This window comes from Thermobia domestica, chromosome 7 (genome assembly GCF_964235325.1).
Source record: "Thermobia domestica chromosome 7, izTheDome1.hap1.1, whole genome shotgun sequence".
NCBI classification, from domain to species: Eukaryota; Metazoa; Arthropoda; class Insecta; order Zygentoma; family Lepismatidae; genus Thermobia; species Thermobia domestica.
The window spans coordinates 78970952-78995534 of NC_137460.1; the positions used below are offsets into that span (position 1 = coordinate 78970952).

At 33.1% G+C, this 24583-nt stretch overlaps 1 protein-coding gene across 3 annotated transcripts in view; it reads right to left on the reverse strand.

Moving 5' to 3' along the window:
- Positions 1 to 311: 311 nt before the first annotated feature.
- The window catches only part of LOC145690217 (uncharacterized), a 64435-nt gene continuing 40163 nt past the window's right edge, over positions 312 to 24583 (reverse strand). For all 3 annotated transcript variants that reach the window (XM_081764888.1, XM_081764890.1, XM_081764891.1), the window contains exon 2: positions 312 to 1894. In XM_081764888.1, the coding sequence (XP_081621014.1) occupies positions 1149 to 1886 (738 nt within the window). In that variant the 5' untranslated portion in view covers positions 1887 to 1894 and the 3' untranslated portion in view covers positions 312 to 1148. The remainder of the gene's footprint in view (positions 1895 to 24583) is intronic.

Genomic DNA, 24583 nt, shown 5'->3' on the forward strand with positions numbered 1-24583 from the left:
ACCTGTTTTCCATCAAGGATTTTTTTTAAATGTTACAAAAGCAAAATTGCTAGTTCCTTTCATGTGAAAATCCAAGGCGGTAGCAATCCACAGTCTTGACAAAATTACTTTATATATATATATATATATATATATATATATATATATATATATATATATATATATATATATATATATATATATATATATATAATATATTCCTTATACAAATTAAAAAGAGAGACGACCCAGCATTACATTTGCAATAATAGTAATAATATGTATATACCTTTAATCCTAATACCAGATCAGGTTTCCTAGATAACTAAAGATACATAAAATGAAAATATATTAAATGGACTAATTATTTATACATATAAAATATTTGCATATCAAACCAGCAAATGCCATAAAACACAATCGTAATGATATTTTATAATTTCTTTTTCTAGACTGTAGTACATGATTTCTAGATTACAATTTTGTGCAAGATTGAGTATAATTATATATACGGTTCATACATCTCTTGCTTGCTGTTACATTCGTTATACTATATTTTAAATGTTAATGTTTATAATTAAAAAGAACATGAAAAATTATAATGCATATTTTGTTTTCTAGCTACAAAGTGAAATAAATTTATACCTTTTTTAAAAAAAATAGTAATTATATATCTGAAACAATTATAACCAATATATCAAATATTTACTACAATTTAAGGGGGGAACACGAGAAATGTATATTATATGGACAATAAACCACGTAATAAAATATGTAAGACTGTCAAAAAGAAAAGCAATGATTATATATTTCAACACACACAAACATAACAAATGTAACAAAATAAAGTATCTGCTTGTGTAGAAGACGACAGCAATGGAAATTTGTATTACGTCTATCATGTTTAACAAGTGAAACTTATATTCAAATAGGAACATAGGAACAGATAAAAAAAAAAGTTCACTACAAATATACTTAAAATACAATGTATGGATATAAGATACAGTATATATATTTTCACTGGTTTTTCTTTATTTAAAAAAATTGATTCAACTAAAACATGCACAGAACATTTAAAAAATTGCACACTTTTCAAATATTAAAATATCAAGAGTAAGCGAAAATTTTCTTTATCAAAATAACGTGAACAGTTTGTTTTGCTTAAAGAATTACAGAAAAATTTGATGTATGGTAGAAAAGTCTGATGATTTGCGACAAGTTGGGCACGTAAAATTATATGTGAACATATCTCTGCTCTTTTTAATCATGTCCTGAAGACAAGGATTACAAAGAATATGTCCGCATGTAGGAGACATAATTTCAGTTTTGCTCTTCTTCAAATCCATGTGTGATTCGAGACAAATGGGGCAATGAATGCCAGGACTCGTGGATAGAGCCATTCGCTGACTGAAAGGAGACATATTTCTTGGAGGAGAGCCTGGATAGTGTAAGTCCTTGCTCGCAACAGAGTTTTCTGTTGCTAATGAACAAGTACTCGACACTTGAGTTTCTGCGAGTTTTATCGGAACTTTGGATTTCATGTTGGCGTTCAAAAGTCTAGAAGAAGTGTTTGAATTTGCAGTACTTCTCGATTTGGTTGTATAACTAGTTCTCGTTGGATTAGGAGGAACTGTAACTGTTGTAGTTACTTTGACATTAATCCTCTTACTTGTGGTGAAGGTGGTGGTTGTATGGGAGACTCCATTGTGTGTGGAGGATATTACAGCTGATGTGCTGGAGGACGCTCCACCAGAAGAGCTCGAAGTTGGTACCCTGGCTGAAGTCCTGGTACTTGGAGCAGCGTTTGCTCTTGTAACTCTTGTAGCAGAAGGTCGAACAGTTGTGGCACCACGAGAAGCAACAGTCCCACGGACACTCGTACCCCCAGTTCTTCTATTTAAGGACATTTTAAAATCTGAAAAATAAATTGCAATAATAAATAAATCATTGAAATTTAATTATTTTAACAAATTAAATATGTGGATTGAAGTAAATATTATACGTAATTTAACATTTCATGATTATGACAGCTTACCAAAGGACCTAATAATTTAGTCTGAGGAAGAATGGTGAGGTTTCGTTGAGCGACTGAACAGAAGTAGTTGAATGATAGACCGTGTTGGTTTGGAACTCAAATAGTTAATTCAGCACAGAAACAAATGTAGTGTTACCAGAATCATTATATTGTTAAAAACATGAAATGTGCTTGCATACTAGCGTGTTTCTGTATATACACTCATGTCCAAAATTATTGTCGCATATCTATAACTGTCTTCTTGTAAGAATATAACTTAATAATGATTTCGCAGGGTAGTTTTAATACTGGTACTATGTGTATAATCAGGAAATGTATATTTGTGGTAAATTTTATAGGAAAAGAATTATAAATACGAAAATTATAATGAGTGAAATAAAATGTTGCTAAATGGACAAGGAAGTTTTATTTTCGTTTTATTGTTCTTATTTACTTCTCTTTTGACATGAAATTTTCCACATACATGTCTTTGCCGATTATACACATACTAATATTATAAGAAATACCGGGCGAATTCATTATCAAATTATATTCCTAGAAAAACATATTTATAGACATGCGACAATAATTTTGGACATGAGTGTACATCATTCACAGCGCATGCACAAAGCAAAATTTCATACCAGACACTGAAGCAGTCTAGCGTATTGTTTCACGTGCTTTGGACGTTAGTTTAGTAGATGGATAGATCGGACATCAAGGACCCATTACTTGTCCTCCAAGAAGCCCCGATTTCTCACTATTCTATTGTTTTTTGTAGATTTCATGAGTAAGAAACTGGGAGGGTGCGTTACAGTACAAAAATCTTTTTGAACGCGTCAATGTCAAATTCAGTAACAAGCCTGCCATGAAAGAAATTATAACATAGAAAACATGGAAACACAGAGATAAAGCACTAAGGTATTAGTAACGCAGTAGGATATTAATCTTTTGTCGAAGCTACGCGGCAAGGATAAAGAAAGACCTAAGTTAGAAGGAAAGATAAAGGAAGTCAAATACTTGACGCGATTGTCCATTGAACAGAAAACAAAAAAATGAGTTGAATGACAATAGAAAAAGGCAAACATATACGAGGAAGCAAGAAATAAGTTAACTAAGCACTAGGACAATCGCAATGCAGGTAGAACATGAAAGTGACAAAGAAACAAAAACTTGAGAGAGCGTTCCGTGGTCATCTCCGAGCAGTGTTAGTAAGTCTACTTGTAGGGCAAAGTCAGCTCGAAGCTAGCTTTGATGAGGACAAGCCACATGAAAAACTGTGTAGCTCCACAAGCCGCAGATGGTCGGTTTCACCATGAAATAAAAATCAATGTGTTAAGTATGGATGTCCAATGCGACGTAGAATTATAATTCGTTCCTGCTGTCATGAAGATTTTGAGCTTTTGGTCTACACATCAGGTGCAGGTTAAGTACATGTAATTTGTTGCTGACAGCCTAGCTGCCAAAGATGATGCAATTGAGAAGTAAATAGCAAACCAAATCTGAGTTTGGGATGGGAAGGTGAAGCTTTCTTCCTTCATGGGTAACAACTTTCGCTGTATGGTATGCCTTTTGATTATCCAGATTTGCCAGCATGGCTCGGATGCTATCAGAATTGTACCTCATATTCCTGTGCGAATGATCTTATGACATTATAGGGCTTATTGAACGAATGGGTGTTTACATTGCACATCAAGGGGTCTACTTAGAGCACTTAGCGTATATGACATACAAAGACATGATATAAAGTTTGTAAAATTGCAACCAGTTCAGCAGTGAATATTGAAGAAAAGGCATGTAATTTAAAACTGTAAATACGTGGTTGTAAAAAAAAATCCGACATAACCAGAATCTCTGGAATAATTAGTACAAAATATAGTAAAGACGAAATTACTGCAAGATGGAACGAAGATCTTGTTGAAATTCGTAAGGCCTAGTGCTTGACTTCTGGTGTTGGGCAGATGGAAAGGAGTAGCTGGACGAAGAATATTTCATGGGAGTGTGGGTAGAAAACTCAACTGATATGAAGAGGGAACTTCGACGTCAAGATCCAAAAGTTTCAGAGCACGAATTCCAAAATACATAGTAGCGTTGAGTCGTGGATGATAATGTTGACAGCGATCTCCAGCTTCCAGTTCAAGAGATTAAGGGTACTGAGGCATTGATTCTAGATTAGCAAATTAGTAAAGTATCTGTTGATAACAGCGTTGAGTTAAAGACTACTCCTGTATTTCAACATACAAGCCAGAAATAGAAGTGGAGCTGAATGCATCAGTCGCCAAACGTATGCCAAGATGATGGACAGTGTTCAGTTGACGTAATGTGGTAAGTCTGGCTGATCTATGAACAATGCATTCATATTTCAAATTTGAGTTGATTAGGGTACAATCCAGTTGTAGAAAGAATGCGATCAGCATCCCAAGAAACATGGAGCAATATTTTAAGAAGATTGAATGCTCTTAGGCAGCGATATTTTAGCTCTCGTAGGTGGACTACCCAAGACAGCCGATAATCGAAAGTAAGGACCAGGAATCAGACGTTGTCAACAGAAGACAAGTGTACGGCTCAAAAATATGTGCGCAATTGCGTAAGCGACAAAAGTGAGACAGTCTTGTCGATGGAGAGAGTAAATCCAGTGGTCGTGATCAACATGAAAACCTGTTCAAAGTCAGTCGTAATTGTCTAGCAGCAACACGAAGATAAAGAACTGCAATAAATTGCTAGATACTACACACACATAACATTTCATAAACGACAGCGAGTATGTCATAGCACCATTTATCGCCACAGCAAAGAGAGTGACACTTAGTTATTACCTCGTGGAAAGTCATTTTCTTGTAAGAAGCGGTCTGAGAGAGTGGATCCTAATCGCAGTCAAAAGTATCCATCTCCAAGAAGCTGGTGTAGAAAGCCCATATGGTCTCGTGCTCTCCAAAGTTGCTGTCATAAAATTCCATAACACCAAGTGCTTTTATAAGCCTCAGAAAATCAAAGATGACGACAAATGCTGGGAATGCAAAAAGTATCCTGGATTGCGCTCTCAAGATGAACAAGATGATTAGTAGTGGAATGGAAGTTCCGGAGACCACGTTGGAGATTGGGAAACAAGGAGTTTCAAATACCATAATAAGCATGTATTGATCATTTGCTCCAATAACTCGCATAAGCAACTGGTTAAGGTATTTGATCTGTAATCAGAGCTGGATAAAGCCGATTTTCTGTGTTTGAGGATAGGAAGAATATAAGCTTCATGCCAGGCAACAGGAAAGAATCGTTCAAGCCCAAATTCAATTATAGAGGTCTAAAAGGTATTCTCTACTGGTGTCGGGAAGATTGCGAAACATAACGTAATGTATGGAGCCTGGTCCAGGTGCAATGTTCATAGTGCTAGTGAGAGCAGTGGTAAGTTCAGCAGTAGTTGTTGTAATTATCACTATTTGGTGACGTAAAAGATAAGGGTCTACATTCTGATTGTGCTGTATCTAGCAACTGCAGCAAACTGCTGGTTGCACTAGCTACGCAGTTTCCCTTGTTTAATCAAGTAGTTTCTGCTCTGGCGACGAAATTGTGAGCAGTGGGAGCCAGTGATTCTTCCAGACATGTTTATGGGGAGGGGCACTTCCCCCCCGGAGCTCTGAGAGTGCCCCCCGAAGGAGACCAAAATAATACGTCTACAATATAATAATAAATAGATTAGTACCAGCAGTGCCCCTCCAGAATACTAAGTGTGCCCCCACGTATCATTTTTTCTGAAAAAAAAAATGACTGGTAGAAGCACAAAGCAACGAAGTGGTCGGCATCGTTCAAGAATAACTTGACGTATTTTTTTCAACCACCAAGGAACAGTGCGTTCTCGAGGAGCTCAATTTAGCAATGGAATCTAGGAATTGGCAACAGATATAACACTTGCATGAAAGGCCTCAAGATGTTCATCAACAGAGTTGGGAGCCTGCTATAAACTCAAAGCTGCCAGAAAATTGCCCAGGTAATGATAAAGCAGGTAGCCCAGTGAGAATGAACGAAAAGTGATCACTGTCATAAATCATCGTAGACACGCCACTGAAGATTAACTGTAAGTCGGGGGTAAATATGCCCACTTTGGACTAACCTCACTCGACCTCACGCTGATCCTTTCGACATCACATTCACTTGAAATGAAATGAAACGAAAATTCCTTTATTGAAGCGGGCGAGGTTCAGCCATATTCTTTTGAACCCTTGTCAAAAGAATACAATATTAAACATTACACATCAAAAAACAATGAAAAACCAAAAAATACAAGTAAAAGAATAAATCAGAAAATAAACAAGTCACATATGCAATAAAAAGTATCGATATAGTTGGATTTAGCAAGTTGTTACATAAAACTGTACATGTCGTAAGTGCCAGAGGCCAGTCGAAGGGATTTCATCAAATGTGATTTTAATGAATTTCGAAATGAATTAAATGACTTTTTTTCCGTTAGAGCTTTTGGTATCGCATTCCATACTCTCGGACCTGCTCTAGAAAATGATTCTTGCACTATCTTCAGTTTAAGTCTTTGTACATTGAATTTCTCACTGTTACGCGTAACGTGAGAGTGAATTTCTTACCGCTTTGTAAATTTACAATATAAATATTGTGGGGATTGAGTTTTAAGGATTTTATATATCATACAACTATAGCGTAGGTATCATCTTCTCTACCTTGTTAAATTATCGTTTCTATTTAGCACTGGTAGGATATGTTCCGATTTCTTTAAGTTAAAGGCAAACCTAATGCACGAGTTCTGTATTTTCTGTATAGCTTTAGAATTGTAAAAGGAAAGAGATGGTCCATATACAGCGTCGCAGTAGTCTAATAACGGTAAAACAAGAACTTGTATGAGATATAATTTCATAGACTGAGATAGAAAGTTTTTGGCTTTGTAAAGTCGACGTAATAAAGTAATAGCTTTATTACACTGGGTAGGTATATGGTTATTATAATTTAGTTCCTTATCCAATATGAGTTCTAAGCTTTTCACATGAGTAGAGTAAGAAATGTAAGTGTCCATAACTTTTAATTTTAGATCCGCTGCCTTGATTTTACTCAACTGTTGTGAGGTTCCTATAATCGTAAATGTACACTTACTGGGGTTGATGACAAGACCGTTATCGGTACACCATTTAGATATAGAGGTCAAATCTCTATTAACAAGTTCTACAGTTTGTTCAATATTTTGTGGTGATGACGTAATGCAAAGCTGTGTGTCATCCGCGTAGCAATACACAGTAGAGTGTTTAATGAAATCTATGAGGTCAGCAATGTAATAGAAAATAAAAGGGGACCCAAGATTGATCCTTGAGGTACTCCTTTGTTTATAACGAGTGACGAAGATAAGGGATTTTGAGCTGTCCTAAGATATACTTGTTTCCTGCCTAGTAAGTAGCTTTCAATCCAATTTATAACGGTATCAGAAAATTTATAATACCTTAGTTTAGCCAACAACAGATTATTATTAACTAGATCGAAGGCCTTGGTTAGGTCTAAGAGGACTATGATTGCAACTTGAGAGTTATCAACTGCGTTTAATATCCCATCTGTTACCTCGAGCATCTCACTGACAGTACTATGTTGCTTACGAAACCCGGACTGAATAATAGGGATAATATTATTCCTATGATTTACATAGTCGTATAATTGCTGGTTTACTAATTTCTCTACAACCTTTGACATTATTGGTAAAATACTAATTGGACGTAGCTCGTTTAAGTAAGTTTCTCGGGGTTTCTTTGGTAGCGGCACCACTTTGGCTGTTTTCCAGGCAGTAGGAAAGCAGCCGTTAACTAGTGAATAATTAATTATTTTTGTTAGAGGTGATAGTATGAATGGCAACGCTAGTTTGATCATTTTAGTGCTTATTGCATCAAGGCCAGTTGAATTAGATTTTATGCTGTGTACCGCCTTTCTCACATCGGATTCATTTACTGGGTTGAATAGAAATGTCTGCAACTGTGGATGTTTTTTTTTTTTTTTTTTTTTTTTTTTTTTTTTTACACAGAAATTTCTTACTTTGATTGTCAACTCTCAGTATTAATAGGAGGCAAACCAGGAAGACTGACGAAATGATCATTAATAATATCTGGATCATTGATTTCACTGGGAGGTGCTACATCATTGTTCCTGTTACAAAGGCCCAGCTCTTGTACTACTTTCCATTTGTCTTTAACTGCAGTGCAGTTTTTAATACAATAAGAGAAGTAAGCAATTTTTTCTTGCGAACCACTTGACCTCACGCTCACATCAATTCTTCATGTTCAACATCCTTTCGACATCATTCACTCAACATGTTGACATCACGCTCACATTGTCAAACCAACATAACTCTCATTCGACCTCACGTTCAACATCATTTTGCCATCATACTCACTCGACCTCACGATCCCATTGCCAACACAGCACATTCACTCGACCTCACGCTCACATCTTTTCGACATCACACTCACCCAACTTTACGTTGATATCACTAGTGTGATATCACACACACTCAACCTTACGCTCACTCAAATTCATATTAACCTCGTTTCGACCTTACTTCATTAATCATTGGGACTTCGAATTCAGGAAGTCTTTTTCACCTCTTCAAGCTTCAATGCAGAGGGTAGCCCATTTCTACTTATGATCAATTTATCCTTGACTTTGATTTTCGGGAAGATTAAGTCTATTACATTAGAGAAATTCCCTTTGCAGGCTCATTTTTGGGTACATATATTTCTTTGCTTAATCAAATGGAATACAAAACAAAAAGTGGATATTGAATTTAATTTTCAAGTTTGCATTACTTGTAATTTTAATATCTAGTGTAAAGTACATTATGTAGAATTTCGAAATAAGTGTCGCTGAGTAGAATAGTGTACATCTGTATTCCATTTTCAATTAGTGTTTCTACCTTTTTTAATTAGTTTCTGTACTTACACTTTTTGGTACTCTAGGTACATACTGTCGTTGAAGTAATGAATATTGTAATTACTTTAAGTACTCTCATTGAAGTACAAAGGTTCAATTGTAATTGAATTATTACGGCTTTCTTTTTACCGGTACTTTAGGTACAATAACTGACATGTAATTATGCTGTATCGGACTGCACTCTCATTACTTCGCGTATGTAACATTGAAAGTACTTAGTTTTGTACTTATACTCATTACCTGTAACTAGTATTACTATGTGTACTTACTGTATTGCCCTTTGAACATATGTAACCTCCAAAGTACTTACACTTTCATTACTTGTATGCAACTTACCTTTTCACGTATGTAGTTTTATTGCCGAACTATAATTAAAGTTCATAAGTACCCGTATTGTACCTTTTATTTGAATTAAACTTGTGGTAGTATGTTAATTACTAACCTTTTGCCATTAATATTAACATACGGCTCAAGGACAATTACTCACCCTCCATACTCACCCTTTCAGGACAGCAGGAAGCATTCTTTCTTCTTTGAAGACCATTAACTTCCAAGGTCAAACCTGATCGGTTTAACTGCTTCGTACTCTCTTATATTCATATACGGAGTTGATTTGTATGTAAGAAATATAATTAGTGATCTTTTGTAATTGTTTGGTAGGGATTATTATATTTCTACTTTTACATAAGTTCAGAATAATTTTGTTGCGTGTAATGACAACATTTAAGTACATAGGGTATGTATAAAGAATTAGTAATAAATTAATTTAATATTTAATTGTATTACATGGATGTGATACAGCATAGTAATTCTCTTTACTTGGTTGGAAGAGAGGAGAAAAAACGTGAATAAATTCTTTAGCGATTAGCACGCGGAAAGACGGAACGGAAAAAAAGGATGAAAATATCATTTTTTTTTTCTTTGGCGCAACTGAATAAGGTCGCCGAGGGTTTATGTTAATTTATTTTTTGTTTCGTATTGTCTGAGAGGAAACTTACATCTTTGAAATGTCTGCAGAATGTAATTTATATGAATTCATGTGAATGTACCACCATAGTCGCTTAGTTATATCTATTAAGAAAACGATTATACAGGTACAATAGCAGGGACAGCTGATTGGGTTTTTGTAACAGGTAGCAAGGGTTTTATTCACTTTTTGTTTTTCACTCTCTCTTTCTTTCACTCTCTCTATCTCTCTGTATGTGTATGTGTGTGCGTGTGTGTGTGTGTTTGACCTTCAGAACTCTCACACAAAGGACTTTTTTTTTTACCCGTTAGGAAATATATGCTGTATATTAGCTGGAGTAGTTGGGATATGCTGATTAAAATATATTTCATTATTTAACTGTACATAAACGCACAAATAGTTAATAAGACATATTATGAACAATGAAAACACACTTATTTCTTACTGATTGTGTATTATTGTTTGACGTAAAAATATGTACGTGTTTGTATTTCGAAAGTGGAATGAAATATTTCAAGTTTTACGTTTAACGAATATACCGGCTAAACTAAAGGAGATGGCGATGATGAGAAATGAATGAAATAGTGGAATGGAGAAAGTGAGAGGAAGCAGGAGAACCGCGAGAAACCCTATGCACGCAGTGTTTGGTTACCACAAAGTCCACACGACGCGAGTTGGGATTGAACCAAGTATCCCTGCACCAAAGACGAACTTTACCACTGAGTATTGCAGCTCTTGTTTGTATTTGAGTTTACTTTTTTACGATTATATTTTCGGATAAATTAGAGGAATTAATAAAGTACACATTTATAATTTGGTGGAACGAGAATGTAGGAGGACATGGGAGAACTATTGGCACAATATTTTGTACTAGAAATACACTCGAAATAAACGAAAGCATTTCGTTTCAGAAGTGACTTAGTTTATGGACAGTATTATTTACTGCTTACGAAGTTTTGGTACCAAACATTTTATAAGGAAAGAAACGTATTGTAGGTAAATAATGTTGCAAGCGTAATATGGCACATTTAGCGGATAAAATTCTGAATATGGAATTAGATTTTTATGTATGTGTATACATAATACAGTAAGTTCAAGGAAATGGATCGAAAATAATAAATTGTGTTATATTATTGAAGTTGAATTGAATTTCAGTTTAGCGTCCGTTTTAACAGCGAGGCTATATGAGACGCAGACCTACTGATTAACGTGGAATTTGAACCACATGGGCCCACAGGGAATCGAATCCGGGTTTTTGTATGCTTACCGCTTAGCCACGGAAGAGCTTATTATTGAAGTTGATTGCTTGACTGAAGGATATTGCTTTTAACACTGAAAACCCACCATTATTTTCCACTGAGAGTTCAATAGCGACTATATGTATTTAAAAAAAATAGATTAGTAAAGGAGCTATATGTAATGCACGTTAGGACAACTTTGGTATAATCTAATTAGTGTAGGTAGCGACATTAATAGTGTGTTTGTTTTTATTAGGATTAGCTTTGTATACAAATTGAAATATTCAATTTACAATAAGGGATACCACTTGGAACACTATAGTTTAGTGAAATTGTTTTACAGCGTCAGGTAGAAGGCAAACAGCAGCACAATTGGCGACTACTATTAGCATGACTAAATTATAGGATATAGTATGAATGAGAGACGGGGATGCCTTGTGTATGTAATAATAATAATAATAATTATGGCTAATTTTACACCTAGAAAATTATGCAATTAACATTTCATAACTGTTTTGAGGGTTGCATATGATATTCACAGACAGCCTGATACGTTTTTTAGTTGAGAAGTGTGCTTAAGTATTGAATGTGTTTTTTTCGTGCTTTTGAATTAAGAATAGAATATGTTAGATAAACTAGAAATACTTTCACCCATTGCTATGCTGTTGGAATGAAATACTGAATTTAATTATTTCAGGAAATTGTTGAGTTACTGTTTTTACTGGTTCTTTGAATGACTAAAATTTAAGATCAAGGCTACATGAGAAGGGTACTGTTGTTTAAAGTGTAATTTGAGCTATTACTGTGATTTATAACCGAGGAACGTAGTCCATTTAGAAATAGGAAGAGGTGGACTTAATTCCAAGCAAATGAGAAGTGGCTTGTTTTAATATAGTACTGGATAAAGCATACCCTTTAATTGGCCTACACACCGTCTACATGATGTAACTAGCTCTATTAAGAGTTAGGATGGGTTGTATTTTAGATATAACGAAAGCTTTACGCAGTATACTTAACATTTATGCTACGTAAAAATAACGTATTTTTAAATAATGTTTCATAAGTTTTTTTTTGTAAGTTTGTGATTTTGTTGTTAAAAATATGCATCAGGAACTGTGCTGCAATCTATTTTGTATTTATATAATTATATTTGCTATACTTCAAACAAAATCGAGACTTAGGCCTAATAAATGACTGCTTAATATTTTAACAAAACATATTGCATTTAAATTGTTTTGTTTGAAATATAATTGTGTTCATATATATTTTATATTGAGGAATTTCCGGCTGTACTATGATCATAAGACTTCTAAGAAGGAAGTGAAGAATAGCAAGCGAAACGAAAATGGCCCCAAATGTGTGTAAATCAGCAATTCACAACTTTTAATGCAAGTTGGCTACTAGTATGTAACTGACAGATTGTTAGAATCTAGCAGATGCTCGCTTGCTACTAACTTAGAGATCAGAAAACTTTTAAAAGTTCCGCAAGTCTAGTGCAAGTGAAGCGCAAACTTATGCTATGTAGGTTGTGACATACTCTGCAATGAAGCAGAAACGGAACTGGTGGGTCACATACCTAGAACAGATAGAAGATGGACGAGAAATAACCTACATTGGATTTTTTACAGATAAGGAGCGATGTACATAGAAGACAATCGAATACAAAATGTATAGATATAACCTGTCGTTTAGCAGAAACCGTACAAATGGAAAAGATCAGCTGATGGAAACATGTAGAAGAAAATGGAGACCTTTGTTCACCAGATGATTGATATCATTTGAATACATATGAAAGTTACACTTTTATATTTAAGCTGAACGTTACAATTTTTCTACAGCGATAGGAAAATGATCTATCAGTTGGCAACACTGAAAAAAACGTTAGAAGCACAAACGGTGGATGGTTTAAATTATTTATTTTTACGTCCTAATAGTTTTTAGTCTCACATACATTAATTGTATTTTCGTTTCTTTATTATAAACATGAACATGCAAAGCATTTTGTTTATACGGTTAGTTTTAATTATTTGGTATTTGATACTGTACTGATTGGTATATTATTTCAATTACTACAAGATAGTTGAAAAGTTTTGTGTAGCTAGACGACTATGGAAACCTTAGAGTATTGTGATATGAACATGTTTTAAGTTACAGAAGAAGGGTGAAACAGAATTATGATGAAGGAGAATGTGTAAGGAAATAAGAGAATCGTGAATTTAGAGAGACAATTGAAATCATATTTAGTTATTAAACTAAAATATTTGATAAAGATTTTTAAAACTTTTTTATAATTTTATCTGACATATCCACTTAAAAATGCGTACGTTATTCACAAGTAATGTAGTTAGACACATATTTGAAGACATTTAGTGGTACTTTGATACATTTTTAAAGATATGCCTGAATATTATTTTAACGATATATAATTGTTTGACTACATAGCTGAAAATCAATCATACTGATATGTATTTTGGTTATATGTTTTGTTTTCCAAGGCCCTAATACGTGATATAAGCTATTCAGCATTTTATAAACTTATTTTGTACATCCACTACTAAATTACATCCATCAGTTGCACATTTAAATAAGTAAATTTTTAACTTATGAACCAACTAGTTATTAGTGTGAAGAATACGTTACCTCATAATAAATTATAATGACCAAATCAATTACTTCTAAGTCTTTAGTAGTGGAGGTTCAGATGTTAACTATCTCAATTGTTCAAAATTGGATTCCAATTGTAAGTGCACTTGTTATGATTACTTTTGATATTTTAGTTTCATATTTAAGTATAAAGTTTGTTTGTTTATTATCTATATAAGTAAATGTTTGTATTCATACTATTTAAAAGTTCCTATAATACATTTTCAATGAAAGGAAAATTTTCTGCATTTTAGTTTATCCGAAGAAACAATATGTAGTGTATTCCCCTGCAAGAGAAATGTTTCTGAAATTCAGTTGAACAGAAAAAGTTGGTAACAAAATATGTTAATAAAAATTTTTAGTGCAAAAAGTTAATGTTAACGTTGTAACAATAAACATTCTGCATTTTAGTTTATTAGAAACGTTAGAAACAATATGTGATGTAATTGTCTGCAAGAAAAGTTTCTGAAATACAGTTTAACAAAAGAGTTAGTAACATAATGTTAGTAAAACACTTTTAGTGCAAAATTTATCTGTATAGTGTTGTAACAATAAACATTCTGCATTTTAGTTTATTAGAAACGTTAGAAACAATATGTGATGTAATTGTCTGCAAGAAAAGTTTCTGAAATACAGTTTAACAAAAGAGTTAGTAACATAATGTTAGTAAAACACTTTTAGTGCAAAATTTATCTGTATAGTGTTGTAACAATAAACACTCTGCATTTTAGTTTATCCGAAGAAACATTATGTAGTGTAATTTTCGGCAAGAAAAGTTTTCTGAAACTTCGTTTAACAAAAGAGTTAGTAACATAATGTTAGTAATAAACTTTTAGTGCAAAAGTTAATGTTTAATGTTGTAACAATAAACATTCTACATTCTAGTTTATCAGTAACGTTAGAAACAATATATGGTGTAATTGTCTGCAAGAAAAGTTTCTAGAACTTTGTTTAACAAAACAGTAACATAATGTGAGTAACAATTTTTTAGTGCAAAATTTTATCTGTATAATGTTGTAGCAATAAACATTCTTCATTTTAGTTTATCCCAAGAAACAATATGTAGTGCAATTTTCTGCAAGAAAAGTTTTCTGAAACTTTGTTTAACAAAACACTTAGTAACAATGTTAACAAAACACTTTTAGTGCAAAAGTTAATGTTGTAACAATAAACATTCTTTATTCCAGTTTATCAGTAAAGTTAGAAACAATATGTGCTGTAATTGGCTGCAAGAAAAGTTTCTGGAACTTCGTTTAACAAAACAGTTAGTGACAAAATGTTAGTAAAAAAAATTAGTGCGAAATTTATTTGTATAGTGTTGTTACAATAAACATTCTGCATTTTAGTTTATCAGAAATGTTAGAAACAATATGCACTGGAATGTTCTGCAAGAAAAGTTTTCTGGAATTTCGTTTAACAAAAAGTTAGCAACATAATGTTAGTAATACACTTTTAGTGTATCGTATCCACGAAGTGAAATTTCTCGAGTTGCTACTCGCCAAATTTCACAAGTTTCGTGGATACGATAGACTAAAAGCGTATTACTAACATTATGTTGCTAACTTTTTGTTAAACGAAATTCCAGAAAACTTTTCTTGCAGAACATTCCAGTGCATATTGTTTCTAACATTTCTGATAAACTAAAATGCAGAATGTTTATTGTAACAGCACTATACAAATAAATTTCGCACTAATTTTTTTTACTAACATTTTGTCACTAACTGTTTTGTTAAACGAAGTTCCAGAAACTTTTCTTGCAGCCAATTACAGCACATATTGTTTCTAACTTTACTGATAAACTGGAATAAAGAATGTTTATTGTTACAACATTAACTTTTGCACTAAAAGTGTTTTGTTAACATTGTTACTAAGTGTTTTGTTAAACAAAGTTTCAGAAAACTTTTCTTGCAGAAAATTGCACTACATATTGTTTCTTGGGATAAACTAAAATGAAGAATGTTTATTGCTACAACATTATACAGATAAAATTTTGCACTAAAAAAATTGTTACTCACATTATGTTACTAACTGTTTTGTTAAACAAAGTTCTAGAAACTTTTCTTGCAGACAATTACACCATATATTGTTTCTAACGTTACTGATAAACTAGAATGTAGAATGTTTATTGTTACAACATTAAACATTAACTTTTGCACTAAAAGTTTATTACTAACATTATGTTACTAACTCTTTTGTTAAACGAAGTTTCAGAAAACTTTTCTTGCCGAAAATTACACTACATAATGTTTCTTCGGATAAACTAAAATGCAGAGTGTTTATTGTTACAACACTATACAGATAAATTTTGCACTAAAAGTGTTTTACTAACATTATGTTACTAACTCTTTTGTTAAACTGTATTTCAGAAACTTTTCTTGCAGACAATTACATCACATATTGTTTCTAACGTTTCTAATAAACTAAAATGCAGAATGTTTATTGTTACAACGTTAACATTAACTTTTTGCACTAAAAATTTTTATTAACATATTTTGTTACCAACTTTTTCTGTTCAACTGAATTTCAGAAACATTTCTCTTGCAGGGGAATACACTACATATTGTTTCTTCGGATAAACTAAAATGCAGAAAATTTTCCTTTCATTGAAAATGTATTATAGGAACTTTTAAATAGTATGAATACAAACATTTACTTATATAGATAATAAACAAACAAACTTTATACTTAAATATGAAACTAAAATATCAAAAGTAATCATAACAAGTGCACTTACAATTGGAATCCAATTTTGAACAATTGAGATAGTTAACATCTGAACCTCCACTACTAAAGACTTAGAAGTAATTGATTTGGTCAATTATAATTTATTATGAGGTAACGTATTCTTCACACTAATAACTAGTTGGTTCATAAGTTAAAAATTTACTTATTTAAATGTGCAACTGATGGATGTAATTTAGTAGTGGATGCACAAAATAAGTTTATAAAATGCTGAATAGCTTATATCACGTATTAGGGCCTTGGAAAACAAAACATATAACCAAAATACATATCAGTATGATTGATTTTCAGCTATGTAGTCAAACAATTATATATCGTTAAAATAATATTCAGGCATATCTTTAAAAATGTATCAAAGTACCACTAAATGTCTTCAAATATGTGTCTAACTACATTACTTGTGAATAACGTACGCATTTTTAAGTGGATATGTCAGATAAAATTATAAAAAAGTTTTAAAAATCTTTATCAAATATTTTAGTTTAATAACTAAATATGATTTCAATTGTCTCTCTAAATTCACGATTCTCTTATTTCCTTACACATTCTCCTTCATCATAATTCTGTTTCACCCTTCTTCTGTAACTTAAAACATGTTCATATCACAATACTCTAAGGTTTCCATAGTCGTCTAGCTACACAAAACTTTTCAACTATCTTGTAGTAATTGAAATAATATACCAATCAGTACAGTATCAAATACCAAATAATTAAAACTAACCGTATAAACAAAATGCTTTGCATGTTCATGTTTATAATAAAGAAACGAAAATACAATTAATGTATGTGAGACTAAAAACTATTAGGACGTAAAAATAAATAATTTAAACCATCCACCGTTTGTGCTTCTAACGTTTTTTTTCAGTGTTGCCAACTGATAGATCATTTTCCTATCGCTGTAGAAAAATTGTAACGTTCAGCTTAAATATAAAAGTGTAACTTTCATATGTATTCAAATGATATCAATCATCTGGTGAACAAAGGTCTCCATTTTCTTCTACATGTTTCCATCAGCTGATCTTTTCCATTTGTACGGTTTCTGCTAAACGACAGGTTATATCTATACATTTTGTATTCGATTGTCTTCTATGTACATCGCTCCTTATCTGTAAAAAATCCAATGTAGGTTATTTCTCGTCCATCTTCTATCTGTTCTAGGTATGTGACCCACCAGTTCCGTTTCTGCTTCATTGCAGAGTATGTCACAACCTACATAGCATAAGTTTGCGCTTCACTTGCACTAGACTTGCGGAACTTTTAAAAGTTTTCTGATCTCTAAGTTAGTAGCAAGCGAGCATCTGCTAGATTCTAACAATCTGTCAGTTACATACTAGTAGCCAACTTGCATTAAAAGTTGTGAATTGCTGATTTACACACATTTGGGGCCATTTTCGTTTCGCTTGCTATTCTTCACTTCCTTCTTAGAAGTCTTATGATCATAGTACAGCCGGAAATTCCTCAATATAAAATATATATGAACACAATTATATTTCAAACAAAACAATTTAAATGCAATATGTTTTGTTAAAATATTAAGCAGTCATTTATTAGGCCTAAGTCTCGATTTTGTTTGAAGTATAGCAAATATAATTATATAAATACAAAATAGATTGCAGCACAGTTCCTGATGCATATTTTTAACAACAAAATCACAAACTTACAAAAAAAACTTATGAAACATTATTTAAAAATACGTTATTTTTACGTAGCATAAATGTTAAGTATACTGCGTAAAGCTTTCGTTATATCTAAAATACAACCCATCCTAACTCTTAATAGAGCTAGTTACATCATGTAGACGGTGTGTAGGCCAATTAAAGGGTATGCTTTATCCAGTACTATATTAAAACAAGCCACTTCTCATTTGCTTGGAATTAAGTCCACCTCTTCCTATTTCTAAATGGACTACGTTCCTCGGTTATAAATCACAGTAATAGCTCAAATTACACTTTAAACAACAGTACCCTTCTCATGTAGCCTTGATCTTAAATTTTAGTCATTCAAAGAACCAGTAAAAACAGTAACTCAACAATTTCCTGAAATAATTAAATTCAGTATTTCATTCCAACAGCATAGCAATGGGTGAAAGTATTTCTAGTTTATCTAACATATTCTATTCTTAATTCAAAAGCACGAAAAAAACACATTCAATACTTAAGCACACTTCTCAACTAAAAAACGTATCAGGCTGTCTGTGAATATCATATGCAACCCTCAAAACAGTTATGAAATGTTAATTGCATAATTTTCTAGGTGTAAAATTAGCCATAATTATTATTATTATTATTACATACACAAGGCATCCCCGTCTCTCATTCATACTATATCCTATAATTTAGTCATGCTAATAGTAGTCGCCAATTGTGCTGCTGTTTGCCTTCTACCTGACGCTGTAAAACAATTTCACTAAACTATAGTGTTCCAAGTGGTATCCCTTATTGTAAATTGAATATTTCAATTTGTATACAAAGCTAATCCTAATAAAAACAAACACACTATTAATGTCGCTACCTACACTAATTAGATTATACCAAAGTTGTCCTAACGTGCATTACATATAGCTCCTTTACTAATCTATTTTTTTTAAATACATATAGTCGCTATTGAACTCTCAGTGGAAAATAATGGTGGGTTTTCAGTGTTAAAAGCAATATCCTTCAGTCAAGCAATCAACTTCAATAATAAGCTCTTCCGTGGCTAAGCGGTAAGCATACAAAAACCCGGATTCGATTCCCTGTGGGCCCATGTGGTTCAAATTCCACGTTAATCAGTAGGTCTGCGTCTCATATAGCCTCGCTGTTAAAACGGACGCTAAACTGAAATTCAATTCAACTTCAATAATATAACACAATTTATTATTTTCGATCCATTTCCTTGAACTTACTGTATTATGTATACACATACATAAAAATCTAATTCCATATTCAGAATTTTATCCGCTAAATGTGCCATATTACGCTTGCAACATTATTTACCTACAATACGTTTCTTTCCTTATAAAATGTTTGGTACCAAAACTTCGTAAGCAGTAAATAATACTGTCCATAAACTAAGTCACTTCTGAAACGAAATGCTTTCGTTTATTTCGAGTGTATTTCTAGTACAAAATATTGTGCCAATAGTTCTCCCATGTCCTCCTACATTCTCGTTCCACCAAATTATAAATGTGTACTTTATTAATTCCTCTAATTTATCCGAAAATATAATCGTAAAAAAGTAAACTCAAATACAAACAAGAGCTGCAATACTCAGTGGTAAAGTTCGTCTTTGGTGCAGGGATACTTGGTTCAATCCCAACTCGCGTCGTGTGGACTTTGTGGTAACCAAACACTGCGTGCATAGGGTTTCTCGCGGTTCTCCTGCTTCCTCTCACTTTCTCCATTCCACTATTTCATTCATTTCTCATCATCGCCATCTCCTTTAGTTTAGCCGGTATATTCGTTAAACGTAAAACTTGAAATATTTCATTCCACTTTCGAAATACAAACACGTACATATTTTTACGTCAAACAATAATACACAATCAGTAAGAAATAAGTGTGTTTTCATTGTTCATAATATGTCTTATTAACTATTTGTGCGTTTATGTACAGTTAAATAATGAAATATATTTTAATCAGCATATCCCAACTACTCCAGCTAATATACAGCATATATTTCCTAACGGGTAAAAAAAAAAGTCCTTTGTGTGAGAGTTCTGAAGGTCAAACACACACACACACGCACACACATACACATACAGAGAGATAGAGAGAGTGAAAGAAAGAGAGAGTGAAAAACAAAAAGTGAATAAAACCCTTGCTACCTGTTACAAAAACCCAATCAGCTGTCCCTGCTATTGTACCTGTATAATCGTTTTCTTAATAGATATAACTAAGCGACTATGGTGGTACATTCACATGAATTCATATAAATTACATTCTGCAGACATTTCAAAGATGTAAGTTTCCTCTCAGACAATACGAAACAAAAAATAAATTAACATAAACCCTCGGCGACCTTATTCAGTTGCGCCAAAGAAAAAAAAATGATATTTTCATCCTTTTTTTCCGTTCCGTCTTTCCGCGTGCTAATCGCTAAAGAATTTATTCACGTTTTTTCTCCTCTCTTCCAACCAAGTAAAGAGAATTACTATGCTGTATCACATCCATGTAATACAATTAAATATTAAATTAATTTATTACTAATTCTTTATACATACCCTATGTACTTAAATGTTGTCATTACACGCAACAAAATTATTCTGAACTTATGTAAAAGTAGAAATATAATAATCCCTACCAAACAATTACAAAAGATCACTAATTATATTTCTTACATACAAATCAACTCCGTATATGAATATAAGAGAGTACGAAGCAGTTAAACCGATCAGGTTTGACCTTGGAAGTTAATGGTCTTCAAAGAAGAAAGAATGCTTCCTGCTGTCCTGAAAGGGTGAGTATGGAGGGTGAGTAATTGTCCTTGAGCCGTATGTTAATATTAATGGCAAAAGGTTAGTAATTAACATACTACCACAAGTTTAATTCAAATAAAAGGTACAATACGGGTACTTATGAACTTTAATTATAGTTCGGCAATAAAACTACATACGTGAAAAGGTAAGTTGCATACAAGTAATGAAAGTGTAAGTACTTTGGAGGTTACATATGTTCAAAGGGCAATACAGTAAGTACACATAGTAATACTAGTTACAGGTAATGAGTATAAGTACAAAACTAAGTACTTTCAATGTTACATAAGCGAAGTAATGAGAGTGCAGTCCGATACAGCATAATTACATGTCAGTTATTGTACCTAAAGTATCGGTAAAAAGAAAGCCGTAATAATTCAATTACAATTGAACCTTTGTACTTCAATGAGAGTACTTAAAGTAATTACAATATTCATTACTTCAACGACAGTATGTACCTAGAGTACCAAAAAGTGTAAGTACAGAAACTAATTAAAAAAGGTAGAAACACTAATTGAAAATGGAATACAGATGTACACTATTCTACTTCGCTGTTGTAACCCGAAATGATCCTGGTAACGAATTTATTTCCTCATGAACCTATTTCTGTTTCATTCCTAATTTTAGTTTCTAAGTCTTAAATTTTCAGTGTTCATTAGTGATGCCCACAAGATGAGGCAAGACCAAATAAGTTTTTTCGTCTCGTATTTCTTTTGTCAAATTCTGGCCTCTATACTAAAATTATTTCTAGTTTTGTCTCCAATGTCCGAACTCCTTTTCTAGTCTCGTCTCCAATGTCCGAACTCCTTTTCTAGTCTCGTCTCCAATGTCCGAACTCCTTTTCTAGTCTCGTCTCCAATGTCCGAACTCCTTTTCTAGTCTCGTCTCCAATGTCCGAACTCCTTTTCTAGTCTCGTCTCCAATGTCCGAACTCCTTTTCTAGTCTCGTCTCCAATGTCCGAACTCCTTTTCTAGTCTCGTCTCCAATGTCCGAACTCCTTTTCTAGTCTCGTCTCCAATGTCCGAACTCCTTTTCTAGTCTCGTCTCCAATGTCCGAACTCCTTTTCTAGTCTCGTCTCCAATGTCCGAACTCCTTTTCTAGTCTCGTCTCCAATGTCCGAACTCCTTTTCTAGTCTCGTCTCCAATGTCCGAACTCCTTTTCTAGTCTCGTCTCCAATGTCCGAACTCCTTTTCTAGTCTCGTCTCCAATGTCCGAACTCCTTTTCTAGTCTCGTTTTGTAAATTTATGACCTGATTTTCTTAATTTCATCTGAAAATTATTATTCTTATTCCTCAGCAGCAGTCTTCGAAGGATGTGATGTAACATTTAAACATATTTATTATTGGAATATATTGAGTAATGACTTTCGTATCTCTAACGTTGATAAATGCTCTTCATTGTGTTTGTACAATCACTATCAATTTATAGTTTTTTTTTTTTAACTATGAATCATATGACACTAAAACGTTGGCCATGACACTAAAACAGTGTTTGAGATGTAAAACTTGGTTGAACTAGTGTTGTCAGCGAGACTCGAGAAATTTCTCGTCTCGTAATTTCGAAACTAAAACTTTCATGTTTCTTGTCTCTTCTCGAATTTGAAAATACACTTCTCGTTTCGTTTTTGAAACCTCGAGGTTAACACTAGTATTCATGAAAGGACCAACGAAAACTCGCTTTTAACTATGTTCAAACCATCGATTTTAGTCTAGAAACAATTATATTCCATTAAGACGATCATCTTATGACGGGGCAGTGGTAAAAGGTTTACACCTGATTAAAGAATCCCTGTTTCTATCTCATATTAATTTAGTGAACTTGCTATTTTTTATCTTTTCTCGTTCTCATAGCTGTATTGGTCTGTCATATCACGAATCGAAAATAGTAGTTTTGATCTTGGTCTCGTGTCGATAGCCCCAAAATAAATCTAGTGTGAAATAAAATATGTATAGAATAAGCAATATAATCTTTGCAACCGGTCATTTTTTAAACATTCTCTATTGTAGAAATTGCACTTCGTATATTCCTTCATGACCAAGTAGCTACTGGTTGTGCTTTCTGTGCGTGTGATTGCAAGTTCGATCCCATGAGTAGGGTGAACACGAATTAATCACGAAGGCAAATTAAAGCTTTCAGGTTTATACAATTCTAGGCGTTTGTATACATATCTTAAATCGTAAGTACTACGCGGAGTCTGTCAGACTCCGCTTTTCGCCATAACTTCCCGCTCTACCGCCTCTCCCGATTGTAACTTCCTCTAATTTCTTGGTTATAGTTAGTGTGTGGGCGAAAATTAACATCGTGTTTTTAGTTTGTCCGCAATCTATTGTTCGGAGTCTGATAGACTCCGCGTAGTACTAATGTGTCAAAAAAAAAAAAAAAAACATGCGTATTACTTAAGGGTTAACATGGTAAATGTTTATTTTTGCATATTATCTTGATCACAGGTGGATTAAAACCTGCAAACACACCATCTCTCTCTTGGCCATCTCTTCGTTCCTATGTGCAGTACACACATGGGACCAATGGCGTTGTGTTTCTCTGCGTGTGCTCTTTTATATTATGCATGTTAATGTATATCGTTCCATTTAACAAAATATAACTTTGCTCCAGATGCCTCATTTGTCGCTCTTTTTTGAACCACCCCATACCTCCATTTTACGAGGCCCTACTGCTATTATTGTTTCTCGCAAACCTTACATCGTTAGTGTTTCTAGTTTCTTCGCTATATCAGGTGGTATACTCAAAATTACCAATATATATATATATATATATATATATATATATATATATATATATATATATATATATATATATATATATATATATATATATATATATATATATATAAGTGTATACTTACAAAATAGTTCATATTTGTTTGGGCTACAAATAGTTCAAATCCGTTACTTTTGGAACACACCCTCGATACTTGTTAATCGTCGGGTCTGGTAACACTGACAGGACGTTCCATACTAGTATTATTTACTACCTACGCGTTAGTTTCTTTTCAGAAGATAAAATTAATGGAAAATATTTGAAACATTCACAATTCTACACGACTTGTGGTCCAGGAAACTCGTTGGTACGAGTTCGAATTTAATGCAGTTTATGAGATCCCTATCTGAATATCGACCCTCATGTGCAGGTGAATATATGTCCGTATTCCTTTGCCTCATAATACCAAACTTCACATTTTTATGTCCAATAGTTCAGAATTATCGTCATAAAAGTAAAATTTTCCAGTTCTTTAGGGATACAGTTTCTTACATTAAGGGAGTGGATGAACAGAAGATATAAAAAAATAAATAGAACTTAACTCTTGAGTCACGAGACCGATCTCGATCAAATTTTTAATAGATTAGGTTCCAATCTGATTTTTTAAATTTATTTTTATCATTTCATTTTGACGGAGCAACGTAGGGGAGGAGGACTGGGAGATAAAAAAAATCAATATAAATAAAAATAAAAGTGACTAAATTTGTGACTTGATTTCTGATTCTTGAACCATTCAACCGACCTGGGAAGGAGATATATAAAAATGATCGAATGACCATTATCAGTGTCGATTCCATGGTTTTCGGGGTCACTGACATGAACAGTGACACTTCCGATGC